Source organism: Canis lupus, chromosome 4 (assembly GCF_011100685.1).
Source record: "Canis lupus familiaris isolate Mischka breed German Shepherd chromosome 4, alternate assembly UU_Cfam_GSD_1.0, whole genome shotgun sequence".
Classification (NCBI taxonomy): domain Eukaryota; kingdom Metazoa; phylum Chordata; class Mammalia; order Carnivora; family Canidae; genus Canis; species Canis lupus.
In genome coordinates, this window is record NC_049225.1 from 72,603,842 (window position 1) to 72,619,860 (window position 16,019).

At 33.6% G+C, this 16,019-nt stretch overlaps 1 protein-coding gene across 3 annotated transcripts in view; it reads right to left on the minus strand.

Moving 5' to 3' along the window:
* Window positions 1-16,019, minus strand: part of NIPBL (NIPBL cohesin loading factor) — a 197,659-nt gene that overhangs the window by 109,976 nt on the left and 71,664 nt on the right. For all 3 annotated transcript variants that reach the window (XM_038535302.1, XM_038535300.1, XM_038535301.1), the window contains exons 2-3: window positions 4,035-4,177; window positions 1,880-2,045 (exon numbers count right to left, since the gene is read on the minus strand). In XM_038535302.1, coding sequence (XP_038391230.1) covers window positions 1,880-2,045; window positions 4,035-4,098 — 230 coding nt within the window. In that variant the 5' untranslated portion in view covers window positions 4,099-4,177. The remainder of the gene's footprint in view (window positions 1-1,879; window positions 2,046-4,034; window positions 4,178-16,019) is intronic.

The following is a 16,019-nucleotide window of genomic DNA, read 5'->3' on the forward strand; positions in this document are numbered from 1 at the left end:
GTCTCTTTCTCTGTGTCACTCATGAACAAACAAATACATCTTAAAAAAAAAAAAAAAAAAAAGAAAAGAATGTTCACATTAGTTTCAAAGTAGAAAACAGAATCTACTCTAAAGTATTCAAAATAATGGATGATATAATTATCAGAGATGATAATTATGTACAGAAGCTGATGTTTGGGTTTAGAATATATTTTCTCTCTTACATTTGAATATGAGTCTGCCTTTTTGAGAATGTTCCCTGAATGAAATAATGCTGCCACACTGGTTAAGACAAGACCCAGAGATTATGTAATTTTTCCATCTAATATTTTTTTCTCAAATAAAGACATCAGGTAGCAAAAAACCCCAAGCAAGTGGTTAAGCATAGTTGTAGTTGTCAATAAACTTGAAAGTAAGGAGCAAATTAAATTTTCAACGATGGAACATAAATGATAAAGTGAAATACACATAGTGTTTTCAACTTTACATTCTACATGTCTCTGTTCTGCTCATTAAACCTAATAAGAAAGATTTATAAAGATGGTGTCCAATGATAAAATTTCAATATATCTCTAGGGCAATCTTAAAGCAGTTCTCCAAAAAATAAATCATAAATGTATATGTGCTATTTATCTTTCTAAATATTTGGTGATAATTATTAAGTATGTATAGATATAAATAGTAATATAATATTTAGACACTTCAATTTCTGGAGTGACAATATTAGTATTAGATTTCCTTTTAATTTTTACCAATTATTTCTCAGTTTCTCCATCAACAATTCACATTAAATATATTACTGGAAGAGTCATCACTTCTCCATTATAATATGCTTTATTCTCATACCTCTAAATAATGAATCTTTAAATTAAAAACAAAAATTAGGGATGCCTGGGTGGCTCTGTTGGTTAAGCTCTTGATTCAGCTCAGGTCATCTCAGGGTTCTGGGACTGGGCCCTGTGTTCAACTCCATGCTCAGTGGGCAGTCTGCTTGAAGATTCTCTCTACCTCTCCCTCTGCCTCCACAAACCCCTGCTCACATATGCATTCTCTCTTTCAAATAAGTAAATAAAACTTAAAAAAAAAAAAAGCAAAAATTAAAAAAGGAAGAATACATGAGTACCACTGTATAAATGAGATGTGAAGGGATAAGAGTGAGAGATTTAGCTTTTTTTTTTTTAAGATTTTATTTTTAAGTAATCTCTGTACCCAATGTGGGGCTCAAACTTACAACCCCGAGATCAAGAGTCACAAGCTCTATAACTGAGCCAGGCACTCCGAGAAATTGAACTTTTTATACATTTCCATGTTAAGATACTGTAAGTATATACTAGTTTTGCAGTAAAAATTTTTTAAAGTATATTCATATGCAAAGATTTTATAAACAAGATATATAACTTATGTTTCTGTTATTTTAAAAAATCTACTGTGTGAAAATAAACACTTATGTTCAGATGGTATGATAAATCCTAAGGAAAATTACTCTCAATTTTGCAGTAGCCATCCATAGAGTCAGTCCTGGAGTTTTGGTTAACTTCCTTTGGAAAGCATGTGAGCCTATTCCAAATAAAGCTAGTAGTATAGTCCCTAGTGTGTGGGAATTATAACCACTCTAGCAATACCAAGAGGGTGACAGCTTCTTGAGCAACTTTAGACCTCCCTGCCCCAGATCCACCTTGATGAATCCCAAAATTATTCAAAAAGAGTTGAAAAGATCTTCATATAGCTACATGGGTCAGAACTATCGTCTCAAAATAACAATAAATCTCATTGTAAGGCTCACTTGAATATTCATATATTTTAAAACTAAATTATGTATGTAAAATTTCTGAAATAAAGAATAAAACCAGGAATATTGACTCTCTTAGACCAAAATTTTTTACTTTTAAATTATACTTACATGTGATCTGTTGATACCTGGTTGAGGCTATGGACAAGCTGTGAAACCAAATTATCATCCCTACAGGCCAAAAGGCAGTTCACCTCTTCTGCTATTCGTGCATTAAAGAGAAGGCTCTTTGTAGTTGTAGCAGGTAAAGGGGATGGAAGAGGCAGCTGGTTCAGGACTATTTGGAATAAAATCAGATTATTAGAACTTGAGTGACTGTAAGAAGTCTTTTCACAATATTTGCTTATAAAATATTTGCTTACAAATATTTTGGGATTAAAAAAAGTTACAAATATTAAAGTGACAAATTATTAAAATGCATTCTACCTCTCCCCCAAAAGCCCCAATCAACTCTATAAAACCCTGAAACATCACTTGGGCAGTAACAAGAGTTTATTCCTCTCTAAGAATAAAACTCAATTCCTTTATAGGCATGACTTTCCATATCTTAAATCTTTATTCATTTAATAAATGAGTAGCCAAAAAGGTAGGCTTAAAAAGTAACTTTTAAGAATTGAGAATACATTCATTAATCTCATTTATTTTTGCTTCTGAGATTTATTGGAATCACTAGTCCCATATAAATAAACCAAGTAATTATACCAAACTTTTCACCAGATAGACAAGTATTGTGTTTTTTAAAAGCTTAAGTATATATAAAAAATAAATAGATCACTTTAGCAGGACATTTATAGAATAGGGATTCTGGAGGAAGCCAAATATCTAAGGAGTTATGCTTTCAGTTATAAATTCCTAAATCATTCTCTCCTCTCTTCATTCTACTCTAACAGCAAACAAAAGGACATAAATGTTTATATAGTAGTTTAAATTCAGCTATTTACTGTCTCTTCACATAATGGAAATCTATTCATTTGTCTAAAGTAAAAGATAAGAAAGTTAATTAAAGTATCTTTGTTTTTGGCTTAATTTCTTATCACCTATACAGTGTAACATGCTGCTCAGCCCCAGTGGCTAATAACAGGGTTTTTATCAATAAAAATATAGAAAACAAATTATTACTTAATAAAGGGTTTATTGGGCAAACTTTTAAAATATAAGGTACAACTGAGCTAACAGGGAGGATAACCAAAAATAAATCCCTGATAGTATATCTGATTTGGCACTCCTATATGAGTTTATGCTTTACCAAAACAAAATGACAATGAAAACAGTTTCAGAAGTTTTCTTACCTGTGTTATCCTAACTCCACTAGCTACTTTCTTATCTCAGATTTTACAAACTAGCCATGTTAGTTTCCTAACCCCAAAGCTATCAGCTATTAACTATTTTACTTCCATTAAAACCAGTTGGAAATTAACAACAGGAAAATAATATCAAGGACTACTAAACACAGATAAAAACACATCTTAAAATTATTTTCTCATAGCTCCTTTACTATAAAGCCCCAAAGCTTGCATAATGTGATATCCTCATCTTCTACTCTTCTCTCTCCTATCCCTTTTTCCCTTTATTTCGTCAGATAGGATGACACTGGATTAACACTATGGGCTGTTTTTTTGTATCATTACCCAGGGACTAAGGATTCAAGTTAGAGTTGGCTACCATAAAGTCCCTAAAAAACTGTGTTATACTAAGAAATCTCAAAAGGATGACAAAGGTCTTTGAACTTAAATGACCAGAGTAAAAGGGGCTGCTGATATCTATGACAAACTCCCAACAGATTACTGAAGATGACATCCAAAATGAACACTGCTAAGAAATTAGATTAAGTTAAGCTATCAACCCTTCTTTAAAGGACAGTTTCAGTTACCATTTCTAGAAATGCTTTTTAAAAAGTCTATATTTGTCCCTATATGCAAATCCATGCTTCTTCAGTTTTAATTTTTTCTTTAATGTTTTGTCTCATCTTTGGTCTTGACTACTGCATTAGTCCTTTTATTGTTTAAGACCTTTAAACAAGTAAATGCCATCATTTTCTAATGATTCTAGGATCAAACAGAAATGATCCTATATTCACTGACTATATTAATTTTGTTACTTTACATGCATGACAATAAACCAAAGGAAATAATGTTGTCATTCAAAATCTAGCATTTTAAATAATTTGTTATTTATGACAACTACAAATAATTTTTTTCTATAGTCTCTCTTAAAATCATTGTTAACACAGAATAGAAAATAAATTAGATAAATTAACCAAACTTACGGTCTGTGAGACTAGCAATCCCCGCAAGAGTAGTGATGGGGACATGGGGCATATCCCCATTCATCCTGAAGTTCTGGAATGGTGTTGCCTATAAAAGTACTTAGTTCAGGTGCCAGCTGTCATTACTTTCCATTTCCCAAACACTGCAATAAAAAAAACCAGACAATTATTTGTAAAAATATATCAAATATAACACTATTAGGGAAATGCCTATAAAAAATAAGATATTCTGCTTTTCTTGTTTGTCAACCTATGTAACAATAGCTACCATTCATATATATGTTATTATACATTAGATCCTGCAAAGTGCTTTGCATATATTGACTCATTTAGTTCTCACAACATTATAAGGTATGTGCTATTATTTTCTGGATTTTACTGGTGAGGAAATTAATTAACAGGGAGCTTAAAGTAACATGTAGGGAAAGATCAGAACAAAAGCAACCTGGCTTAAGAAGCCTGTGTAACCAGTAGTCTATATTACTAAACTGAGATACTCAATTTTGACAAGCACTATGATTCTCCACATCATAAACCATTAAAGGCTTCAACTTACCTTGCTAGCTATGTCTTTTACTACTGTCCTACATAAACCATCCTCTTTAACCACGCTGATCAGATTATCTTGAATCCACCTTGCATTTTCACATTTGTATTTATTTACTTATATATCCCCCTACCTGGGTAGCCCATCTATACTTTAGCCCTAATCCTATAATTCTTCAAGATTTAGTGCAAGTTCTTACTACACTTCATGAAACTTCAAATTCAGCTAAAAGCCTATCTTAATCTAACCTTCACTTATAGTTCAACATTCTTTTGTAAATAATTATATATTCCTTTGTGCCATTTTTTGAAATTTCTTGTTTCATTCTTATATAATTAATGTTCATGTGCTTACCTTGTCTTCCCAATTACCACTCCATGTTCTTTGTATCAACCAATCACATAATTAATATACAACCACATAAAGGACAGAGAAATGTGTTAACATTTTGATGTTCCTATATAACCTAGTTGACTTAGTCAGTTTTATTATGATGTAATTCTGTTTGTCTGTGTGTACAGACAATCTGTAAAATTCCTGAACATGTTTTCCATTCTGTTCAATGTCCCCCAATTTTTCTCATCTTAATTTTAACATGTGGTTTTTGGAACCTTTATTTTTCCTTAAGCAGTGTACTTACTGAAGAACCTTTTTTGGAGTATACATTTTAATAAGGTATACACTAATCTAAGATATGCCTTTATTAAATAACTTTATAAACTCATTAGTAAATAGAAGTCTACTGCATGTCAACTAAAACACAGTGCTACAACAGAAAACGGAATTATAATTTCCAGTTTAAACATTTTTCTGAGGTTGTATCTGCTTATCAGTCACTGTTAAGAGAACCTCTAAGTTTTCTGAGTTGTAAACTTTAAAATAGTGAAATGATACAACACTAATAATTCCCCTTACTCACAATAATTTTGCAAATAAGTTTTTTTTTTTTTTTTTATAGAAGTATATAGGGGTGCCTAGGTGGCTCAGTAGGTTATGCATCTGACTTTTGGTTTTGGCTTAGGTCATGATCTCATGAATCTGCTTGAAAGGTTCTCTCCCTCTGCCCCTCCCCTCACACATTCTCTTTCTCAAATAAATAAATAAATCTTAAAAAAAAATAAAAGTAGAATTATACAGGTAGCTAAAATTAAGAATTTTCTTGGGACACCTGGGTGGCTCAGCGGTTGAGCATCTGTCTTAAGCTCAGGGCGTGATCCTGGGTCTGGAGATCGAGTCCCACATTGGGCTCACTTCTTCCTCTTCCTAGGTCTCTGCCTCTCTGTGTCTCATGAACAAATAAACAAAATCTTAAAGAAATATATTTTCTTTTTCCTCAAGCTCATAAAACATGTACGCATGGCTTAACAGAATTATAAAGTAAACATCTATAGAACCACCATCTAAAAAGTTAGCACCTTAGTTCCTTCTACAGTTAACAACTACCTTGTCTTTTTGGTAATCATTTCTTTTTTTTTTTTTCATACACTTATGTTCTTCATATGTACATTCTTTTTTTTTTTTTTTTTTGTACATTCTTTTCTAGTAGCCAGCCAAGGATACAACTCTGCTTTACTCTAATGAATAATGACATAAAGTTTGCTAGTAGGAGCCCGCTGAAAGGAAATAGTACAGGAAATAGTATAAGAAAAATATAATACTGACTACCTTACATTTGCCTTGTTATACTGGGGACTTCACTCTTTGAAGTTATTAATTTGGTTAACACTGAAGAAATTTAAGGAAGCAATGCAAATTTAGCGATTCTATCAAGCACTTAAAAGAAAAGAATTTAAAATGTGACAGAAGTCACCAAAACGTGACAGATTTTTTCTAAATTTAGGCTAATAAAAAAGTTCCAGTTTATGCTTAGTAATTAATGGGAAAAAATAATTGCATGCAAATTATGTACAGAACAGCACAAAACATCTTGTTATTTTTGTATGACTACTGTAAATGTAAATTGCTCTACTCAAACAGATTAACAAGTGACCATGTTATTTAATTCAGAGGACAGGAACCAATAGAGAACAATCTGCAAGAGGGTTCCACTGTGGGCTAACTAACTTTACTCTGTTTTCCTAAATCCCAGGTAACATGTAAAGCAGATCCAGCCCAGGCTAGAGTTTGTAGCCCAAAAAATGATTTAATTAGTTACCACATATAGATTAGGAGATTAATAAACTTAAGCATAAGATTGTTGTGCTTTATAACAAGGTATGTTATTACTGTGATGTCAACTGAAAACTGGAAGTGGGGAAAGAAAGGAAAGCAACAATGCTTTTTTGGTTTAAAGTACTTGAATGTACAGACTGAGTAGGTGACTACTGACAAATATATTTACACCTCACTGCTGAACTATGCAGATTTCATTGGAAGCCAAGCTTTTGAAGAACAGGAGAAGACTTTGGTAGAAATGGACTTACAATTTTAGCTAAAGTCACAGATGTTGATGAATATGAGTAATTTGTGGAAATGCTGCTGCCTATGTTGGAAAGTGATCAGAGTCCACCAAGAAAGAACATTCCTAGAATTCTAAAAAGGAATATGCAGAACTCTAACTAATTAGACATGACATTTCTGGCTCTGGATTGGGCAATGTTGGGTCTACCTGGCTCTATAAAAGGATAGTATCAAAGATAAATAAAATAAAATAAAAATAAAAAAATAAAATAAAATAAATAAAATAAAATTAAAATAAAATAAAATAAAATAAAATAAAATAAAATAAAATAAAATAGGGACACCTGGGATGCTCAGCGGTTGAGCGTCTGCCTTTGGGTCAGGGCGTGATCCCGGAGACCTGGGATCGTGTCCCACATCGGGCTTCGTGAATGGAGCCTGTTTCTCCCTCTGCCTGTGTCTCTGCCTCTCTCTCTTTCTCTGTGTCTCTCATGAATAAATAAATAAAATCTTTTAAAAAATAATAAAATAAAATAAGAGTATACTATCTTTCATGAAACTGCTGAAACTGAAGCTGAAAATCATAATCTCGGGGAGAACAATGTGTTCAGAAGGAAATGGTAACCAAATGGGAAAGGAGATTATAATGAATGCTTTAGAACTGTCACTTAAGGCAGTACTTTAGTTAAAATTTATAAATGGTGATCAATTAGTGGATTGTAAAATAAAATCAATGGGTTGAGATCAACACTGAGAGAGACGGAAGGAATAGAAATGTAAGTTTACATTGCATACTGCTTTGTTATTCCAGGTAAAATGTCTAATTGTGGGTCACCAAGGCAAAGCAGTTTCAAAGTTGCCAACTGAAAGAAATGGAAGAGGGAGCGGGAACACAGAAGCCCACCTAAGTGGTGATGAGAATGCAACAAAATAATGCATATAAATCACCTGACATACTACCTGGAGTGTAACAGAGATCCAGAAAATTAGCAGTAACACTGCTAACTAAAAAAATACACATCCGGGAAAACAGGAGAAACAAAGGTGAATTGGGAAAAGGAGGTCTTTTCAATAGTATAATAAATCCCTATTTTGGAAAGATATAAATTATTTGAAGTTCCAGTATATAATTCACCATAGTGTTACAAATATGTATAATCATCGTAGGCAGGGCAGCCCCGGTGGCACAGCGGTTTAGCGCCGCCTGCAGCCCAGGGCGTGATCCTGGAGACCCTGGATCAAGTCCCACATCAGGCTCTCTGCATGGAGTCTGCTTCTCCCTCTGCCTGTGTCTCTGCCTCTCTCTCTCTCTCTGTGTCTCTATGAATAAATAAATAAAATCTTAAAAAAAAATCATCGTAGGCATACCCACCTACAATTACTTGATTGTAATCGATAAGGTAGCTGAAATAAATATTGGCAGTAAAAAGTGAGAAAAAAAACCCTAAACTTTGTAATACTAAGAACTAAATCAAACATAAAAAAACTAAACAATTTATTTTAGAATGGCTTAGTTTAATTAAAATAATTCTAAATTAATAGAAGATACTATGGTAAATTCTCATTTCAACCCATTATAATGAATATGATGTAGACATCTAAGCACTTGACAAGATTTTTAAAGGCCCTGGTTCTTTGTTCATTTAATTTCACTTTAAAATTTATGGTTTCTTGATACAAACAAAAGAAATGCAAATGAAAACTTATTGGTAAAAGTTATAGTAATAATATTCAAATTGGGATGGATTTGGAATAAAAGGTGCTCTCATAATCTAATGGTACATAAACTTTCCTGGACAGCCAGAGTGTCCTCTATAAGCAAGAAATGTGTACCATCTTGTCTGTACAACAATTCTTCAGTAGTGAAAAACTGCTAGTAATGATAACATTTACTGACACCTATCTAATAAAAATCAAATAGGTAAATATACTCTTATTTAATCCTTATATGACACTGAGGTACTAATATTACAATTTTACTTAATGAGGAAAGTGATGTACGAAAAAATAAGTAATTTGCCTAAGGTTATACAGCTGAAGTCAAACTCAGGCTGATACATGGACATTTTACATAACAATTAAAATGTCCAACAATATTATTAAAGTTTAACAAGACTTATATAATAAATGATGCTCAATACACAAAAGATTACTATACACTAAAAATCATGTTGTATAGTCAATAGAGATGTGAAGAAAGGAAATAGTCACACTGACTGGGTTTGAATCCAAGTCACACCATCTTTCTACAGTATTTAGTCCTTAATGATGGTGCAACAAATAATATTTATAATAATATTTATTTTGTAACATTGCATCAGACACTATGCTAGGCAAACAAAAGGTAGTGGTTAACAAGATGGAAACAGTACCTACCCCTCAAAAATTGAGTTTGGCCACAGGCATGTTGTAAAGGGGATAATCATCCAGGGGAGGAGAGAAAGACTCACTGAATTAAAATCTGAACCAATTTTACTATGAGTACTCCATATATTTTAATCCTTCCACAATCTGCCTCAACTTTAATTAAAAACAAAAATTCATGAAAAGATACATAACATATATAGCTAACTGAAAATAATACCAATGTATGTACAGTTCAAGCCCTTATTTTAGCTTAAAACACATTTTTATGCAAATGACAGTCTAGGCATGAAAAACATTCTTTTTAAGAATATATTTTAATTTAAACCATTAACAGTGGTTAGGGGATGGGATGTATTCTGGGATTTTGGGGAATTCCCATTTTTGTAGTATTTGTATCTGTACTACTTGAGCATTTTTAAAAACTATCAGAACATTACTTTTGTACTCAGAAAAATGAGGACATAAACATGTATAAAAATGGAAAACATTAAAATCAATCTTCTAATAACTGCTGCTGAATGTACACAGATGTCTCTGAGATATTTAAATAACCCTCTATGAAACCTATGTTAAGAATCTACTGTATGGAAAAAATAAAAAAAGAATCCACTGTGTGAAGGCACTTGCTAGGTGCTAAAGACTAATAGAACATGCAGGATGCATTCATAGACACTTTAGCCAGAGCATAAGCCTAGAAAGATGAACTGGAGCTTGCAAAGGGGTTTGTTTTGAAGTAGTGACTGTTTTTCTTATTTCACATACTCTTGATATAAGTGAACTTTAAACTTTCAAAAAGACTAATATAAGTGACTATAAGGAAGATGGAGTGGCACAGAGAGAATGGAGGCAGAAAGCTGTTGAATACTGCAGTACTGACATGTAATAATGGTCTGATTTTGGACTTATTCAAATTAAAATGCTAGATAATATCTAGTTGGAGATGTCTAAAGCAGAAAGCTGGAAACTCCACAACTAACAAAAGCAGTCAGAATTACAGCTGTAGTTATGAAAATGATCCACAGAGGACTGATAACATCCAAACTGTAATAACAGGAGACAGGCAAGAGACAAGGTAACATTGTGGGTGGAGATTTTTTTTTTTAGCACTTATGTGTGAGACATATATCTTTCCTTAATCATTACCGAAGTCAGAGGGTTGTGAAGATTATCTCTATTTCACAGATGCAAAAATGAAGGCTCAGAACCTAAACGTTTGCTTTGTCTGTGGTTTTACAGACAGCACAGAATAGAGCTGGGATTTGAACTCAGATGTTTCTAACCAAACCTTATATTCTCATACATATCCGATGGACATAAAACCGGGAAACATCTACACTGTTATGACAGAAAGATAAACCAATAAAAGGTAAGGAAATTGTTCCTCAGAGAAACTAAATGTGTATTCAAGGTCTCATAGCTAGTAATTGACCGAGTCAAGACTAGAATACAAATGTTTGGATTTCTAGTTCAGTATTCTTTACACTATGTTGTCACCTTTCAGGATTATAACATTTTGAACAAACTGAAATTCTACACAAGTGGAATATTTAGCTAATTAACATCTTTCTTCCTCGCCAATGTTATTATATTATTTCTGAGTGGTGAGGGAAGGAGGGTTTAAAACCAGTATATTTTTATTGTCTCAGTTTATATTATGTTGAACAGTATAAGCTGCCTCAAATTCTTTTGGGAAAGAAGTGGAATATAAATCCTAAATAGGCAGATAAGTAAATAAATACATCTAGGTTGTACTACTCACTATTTTAAACAGGTAACAATGACTCTCTTGAGAGTGGCACCTCTTTAGCAGAATCCTTTCACTTTAGTTAAGCTACCTGCCTAAAATGTACTCAAGAATAAATACTTCACATTCTGTTTAAGATACTTCCAAAAGATGTTCTTCAAATCCTAGCTCAAAAACAGTTCCCAATCAGCCACACTTTGTGAAAATACTCACTTCTTTAAGACACTTCTATTTTTCTAGAGTTCTAAGTTATTTCCATTAAATAACAAACACAAAATAAAAGCGATAGATAGATAGATAGATAGATAGATAGATAGATAGATAGATAGATGATAGATAGATAGACAGCACAGCTCTTTAATGTACTCTTTGGATACATGCTTTGCTTCTGGAACCCTGAGCTTCCTGCAGCCACCAGGCTGGATATCAATAAATGTGTGTTATTCCTGTGTGTATTCTAGTAATGAAACTATATCATAATGTATATAATATGTAATAAAAGATATAGTTACACTATTAAGTACTATTAGAAAAATCACAAATCAGGCTGAAATTTAAGGGTGTCTCAAAAATCACTTTAAAGAGTATGTGTATGTTCACTGAGAAGTATAATAATTAGTAAAACTTTATGTATTTCTATAATCAGTCTTCTTCCTTGTTCTTATCAATTTGTTTCACATGCATTTTTATATAAACCAACTGTAACAAAAGCTCATAGAACTTTAAAAGGTCCCAGATGATTATTATAGTTAAATTGACTAGCAGAGGCCTGCTGAGTAGTTATACTATGTCTAATCTTAACAAAATATGCAAAAATACAAACTGCATCAGGAAAAAATAGTCCTAGTCCTGGAATTAATATTTTTTTTCTTTTTTTACAGAGAAGCCATGGAGAAAATTTCCAGTGCTGCTATGAATTATTTGAGTTACTAATCCATGTCTCCACACCAAAAATTTTATTTCTCACTTTCTTTTCCACTGCAAAAGAAATGGTCAATCTTAAAACCTTAAATAAAGGTTGAGACTGTGCTTCTACCATGAGAATATTTTCTATATTAAGGTATTAGAAATGAAAGTTCAAACAATGGAGATTTTATTTCCTTCTAAGTGAGGTTTAGGACTATGCCATTAAGATGTAGGTCTCAACTTCTGGCCATAACGCATTTGATGATACATGATTGATTTAATCTGAAATAAAAGACAAAATGCTTTTATGTGAAATCACCAAATGGGCCACAAGAGGGCACACTTTCAACTACTATAAAAATTTTAAATTTACTGGCTTTTAGAAATAAAGATCGCTTATCTATTTTTTTAATTTTATTTTTTTAAAGATTTATTTATTTATTCATGAGAGACACAGACTGAGAGAGACACAGAGAGAGAAGCAGAGACAGGCAGAGTTCTGAGAAGCAGGCTCCTTGCAGGGAGCCAGATGCAGGACTCAATCCCCCATCCTGGGATCATGACCTGAGCCGAAAGTAGGAGCCCAACCCCTGAGCCACCCTGGCGTCCCATATTTTTCCAATTTTAATTCTAGTACAGTTAACATATAGTGTTATATTAGTATAGTGCTTCAACAATTCCATACTTTATTCAGTACTCACCAAGATAAGTGTACTCTTAATCCCTTTCACCTATTTCACCCATTCCCCTACCCACCTCCCCTCTGGTAGCTATCAGTTTGTTCTCTATAGTTAAGAGTCTTTTTGTTTTTGTTGTTTGTGTGTCTCTCTCTCTCTCTTTTTTTGTTCATTTGTTTCTTAAGTTCTACATATGAGTGAGATCATATGATATTTCTCTTTCTCTGGGCTTAGCATGATACTCTTTAGATACATTCATGCTATTGCAAATAGCAAGATTTCATTACTTTTTAAAGATTTCATTCTTTCTTATGGCTGAATAGTATTTCATTGTACACACAAACACCACTTTTCTTTATCCATTTATCCATCGTTGGACACTTGGGCTGCTTCCATAATTTGGCTACTGTAAATAATGTAGCAATAAACAAAGGGCACAGGGGTGCATATATCTTTTTGAATTAGTATTTTCATATTTTTTGGATAAATACCCAGTATTGGAATTACTGGATCATATACTACTTTTTTTTTTAATATAAAGTTCACATTTTTTTTTTACTAAGTCCATCAAAGATTGGCCAGATTCTTCTGAATTGATTATTCAACACCATTAGAAAGCTGTAGATTCCAAAGTTTGCAATTTTTTTTTTTAAACACACACAAGAAAACTTTTTGGGGGGATAAATATAAAATATAAGAAGTCCCTCCTTGCACCAAGACTTCTATATTAACGTTAAATTATAAAAGTATGTAATAGTCTTATCAGTCATTTTGGTTCTGTTAGCTATTTGAATTTGGCTTCCTTAAAAATCTTTTCAAGAAACTCTGGCTTTTTTTTTTTTTTTTTAAATCTCATTAAGTGGCATAGTCCCTAGGAACAACGAATTCTTCAAGACAATTTAGGAGGAAACCAAATGGAGTATGTTTTATACTGTAGGAAATTTCTCTAATTCAACAGATCATTACTTAGAATACCTAAAAGAATAATTAAGAAAGAGCAGAGGGGGATCCCTGGGTGGTGCAGCGGTTTGGCGCCTGCCTTTGGCCCGGGGCGCGATCCTGGAGACCTGGGATCGAATCCCACATCGGGCTCCCGGTGCATGGAGCCTGCTTCTCCCTCTGCCTGTGTCTCTGCCTCTCTCTCTCTCTCTCTCTTTCTCTATTATAAATAAATAAAAATTAAAAAAAAAAAAGAGCAGAGGAAGATATGCAAAAAAATCATGATCACTTCTGCATTATCTGCATTATTGATCCCTTCTCTGTCCTAATTCATTCAAAGATAATCATTCCAGCAGCTCTCCTCTCATTCATCATCAATTTTCCCTCTTATTGGATCATTCCAATCAGCATGTAAACATTGATATGCTGATAAGTTCCCCTACTCTTAAACACACACAAAAACACCCCAAACCCCTTATATTGGACCCTAGGGTCCCTTCAACTGCTTAATTTTTCTGCTCCTTTTCACAGAAAAATTACTTCGGTTGTCTATACTTCTCTCTAATTTTCCTCCATTCTCTTGAAATTATATGTGCTTTTATTCTCATCAATCCACCAGGTGTCTTGTCACAGTTAATAAGAGCATCTACATTTCTAAATAAATGGACATCCTCCTTTGACCTACCATTCAACACAGTTGATCATTCTCCTCTTTGAACAATTCTTTTGTTTTCCAACAAATCCTCCTAGTTTTTCCTCATACTAGGTTGGCCACCCTTAAATTTTGTATTGGTCCCTTTTCATCCTCCTGTTCTTACTTTGTTTTTGTTTTTTAAATTTTATTTATTTATGATAGTCACACAGAGAGAGAGAGAGGCAGAGACACAGGCAGAGGGAGAAGCAGGCTCCATGCACCGGGAGCCCGACGTGGGATTCGATCCCGGGTCTCCAGGATCGCGCCCCGGGCCAAAGGCAGGCGCTAAACCGCTACGCCACCCAGGGATCCCACTTTGTTTTTAATCTCAATCAATCTCATGATTTTAAAATAACACCTGTGTACTGATGACTCCCAAATTTATTTCTCCTATTTTGACTTCTCCCCTGTATACTAGACTCATATACCCAATTGCCAAATCAACATCTCTGCTTTAATGTCCAGTAATTATAGGTCTAGAGCACAGGTTGAAAATCTTTACTTTTAAGAATATGAATTATATGTATTAGATAAAAGTTCTTTATTAGGTATATATTTTGCAAATGTATTATCCCAGTTGTTTGCTTGTCTTTTCATTCTCCTAATGAATTTTGATGATGTCCAACGTATCAATTTGTTCTTTACGAGTTTGGGGGTAGGGAGGTGGTGGTGATATATGACTGCAAAGGAGTATGTAGAAATTTCCTGGTGTGATGAAAATGCTTGTCTTGTTTTGTTTAAGAGAGAGAGAGTATGTGTGTGTGTACATTCACATACAAGCAGGTGGGGAAGGGGCAGAAGAAGAGGGAAAGAATCTTAAACAGGCTCCATGGCCAGCACAGAGCCCAACCTAGACTCCATCTCATGACACTGAGATTATGACCTCAGCAGAAATCAAGAGTTGGACGCTTAACTGACTGAGCCACCCACAGACCCCAAAATGTTCTGTATCACGAAAAGATACTGGTTATTTGAGTGTCCCCATTTGTGAAAATTGTAAAGCTTTCTGTTTTTCAGTATATATAAATATTACCAAGTTCCAGAAAACTGTAAAAGTAATAATGATAACTGAGCAGTGGTTGGAGAATGGGAAGAAGTACAGATGAAATCCAAATGTTTATTAAGCTGAGTGATAGGTATTGGGCATTTATTATACTCTTCTATTTATCTAGCATGTACTTAAGTTTTCTATAATAAACTTTTTTTTTTTTAAAATAAGGGAACTTTTTTTTGTTAGATGCAATTATCATTTTCTCCAAACCTATTACCGCCAAACAATGTGCTATAGACTAAATATATGTATTCCCCCACAATTGTTATGTTGAAACCTACTCTCCAGTGTGAAGGTATCTGGAAGTGAGGCCTCTGAGAGGTGACTAGGTTATGAAGGTGGAGCCCTCATGAATGGGATTAATGCCCTCATAAAGGAGACTCCAGAGGGCTCACTTGCCCCTTCTGCCATATACAGACACAGCAAAAAGACAGTTTATGAACCAGGAAGTGGGCTCTCAGAAGATATCAATCTGCCAGCACCTTGATTTTGGACATCCCAGCTTCTAGCACTGTGAGAAATAAATTTCTGTTGATTATAAGCCACCCACTCTATAGTATTGTTATCAAAGCTTGAATGGACTAAGACACTATATTCCCTTCAGCCTATATTTCTGTAATTGATTTTAAAAACCCACAAAAGAATCCAAGACCCAAACAT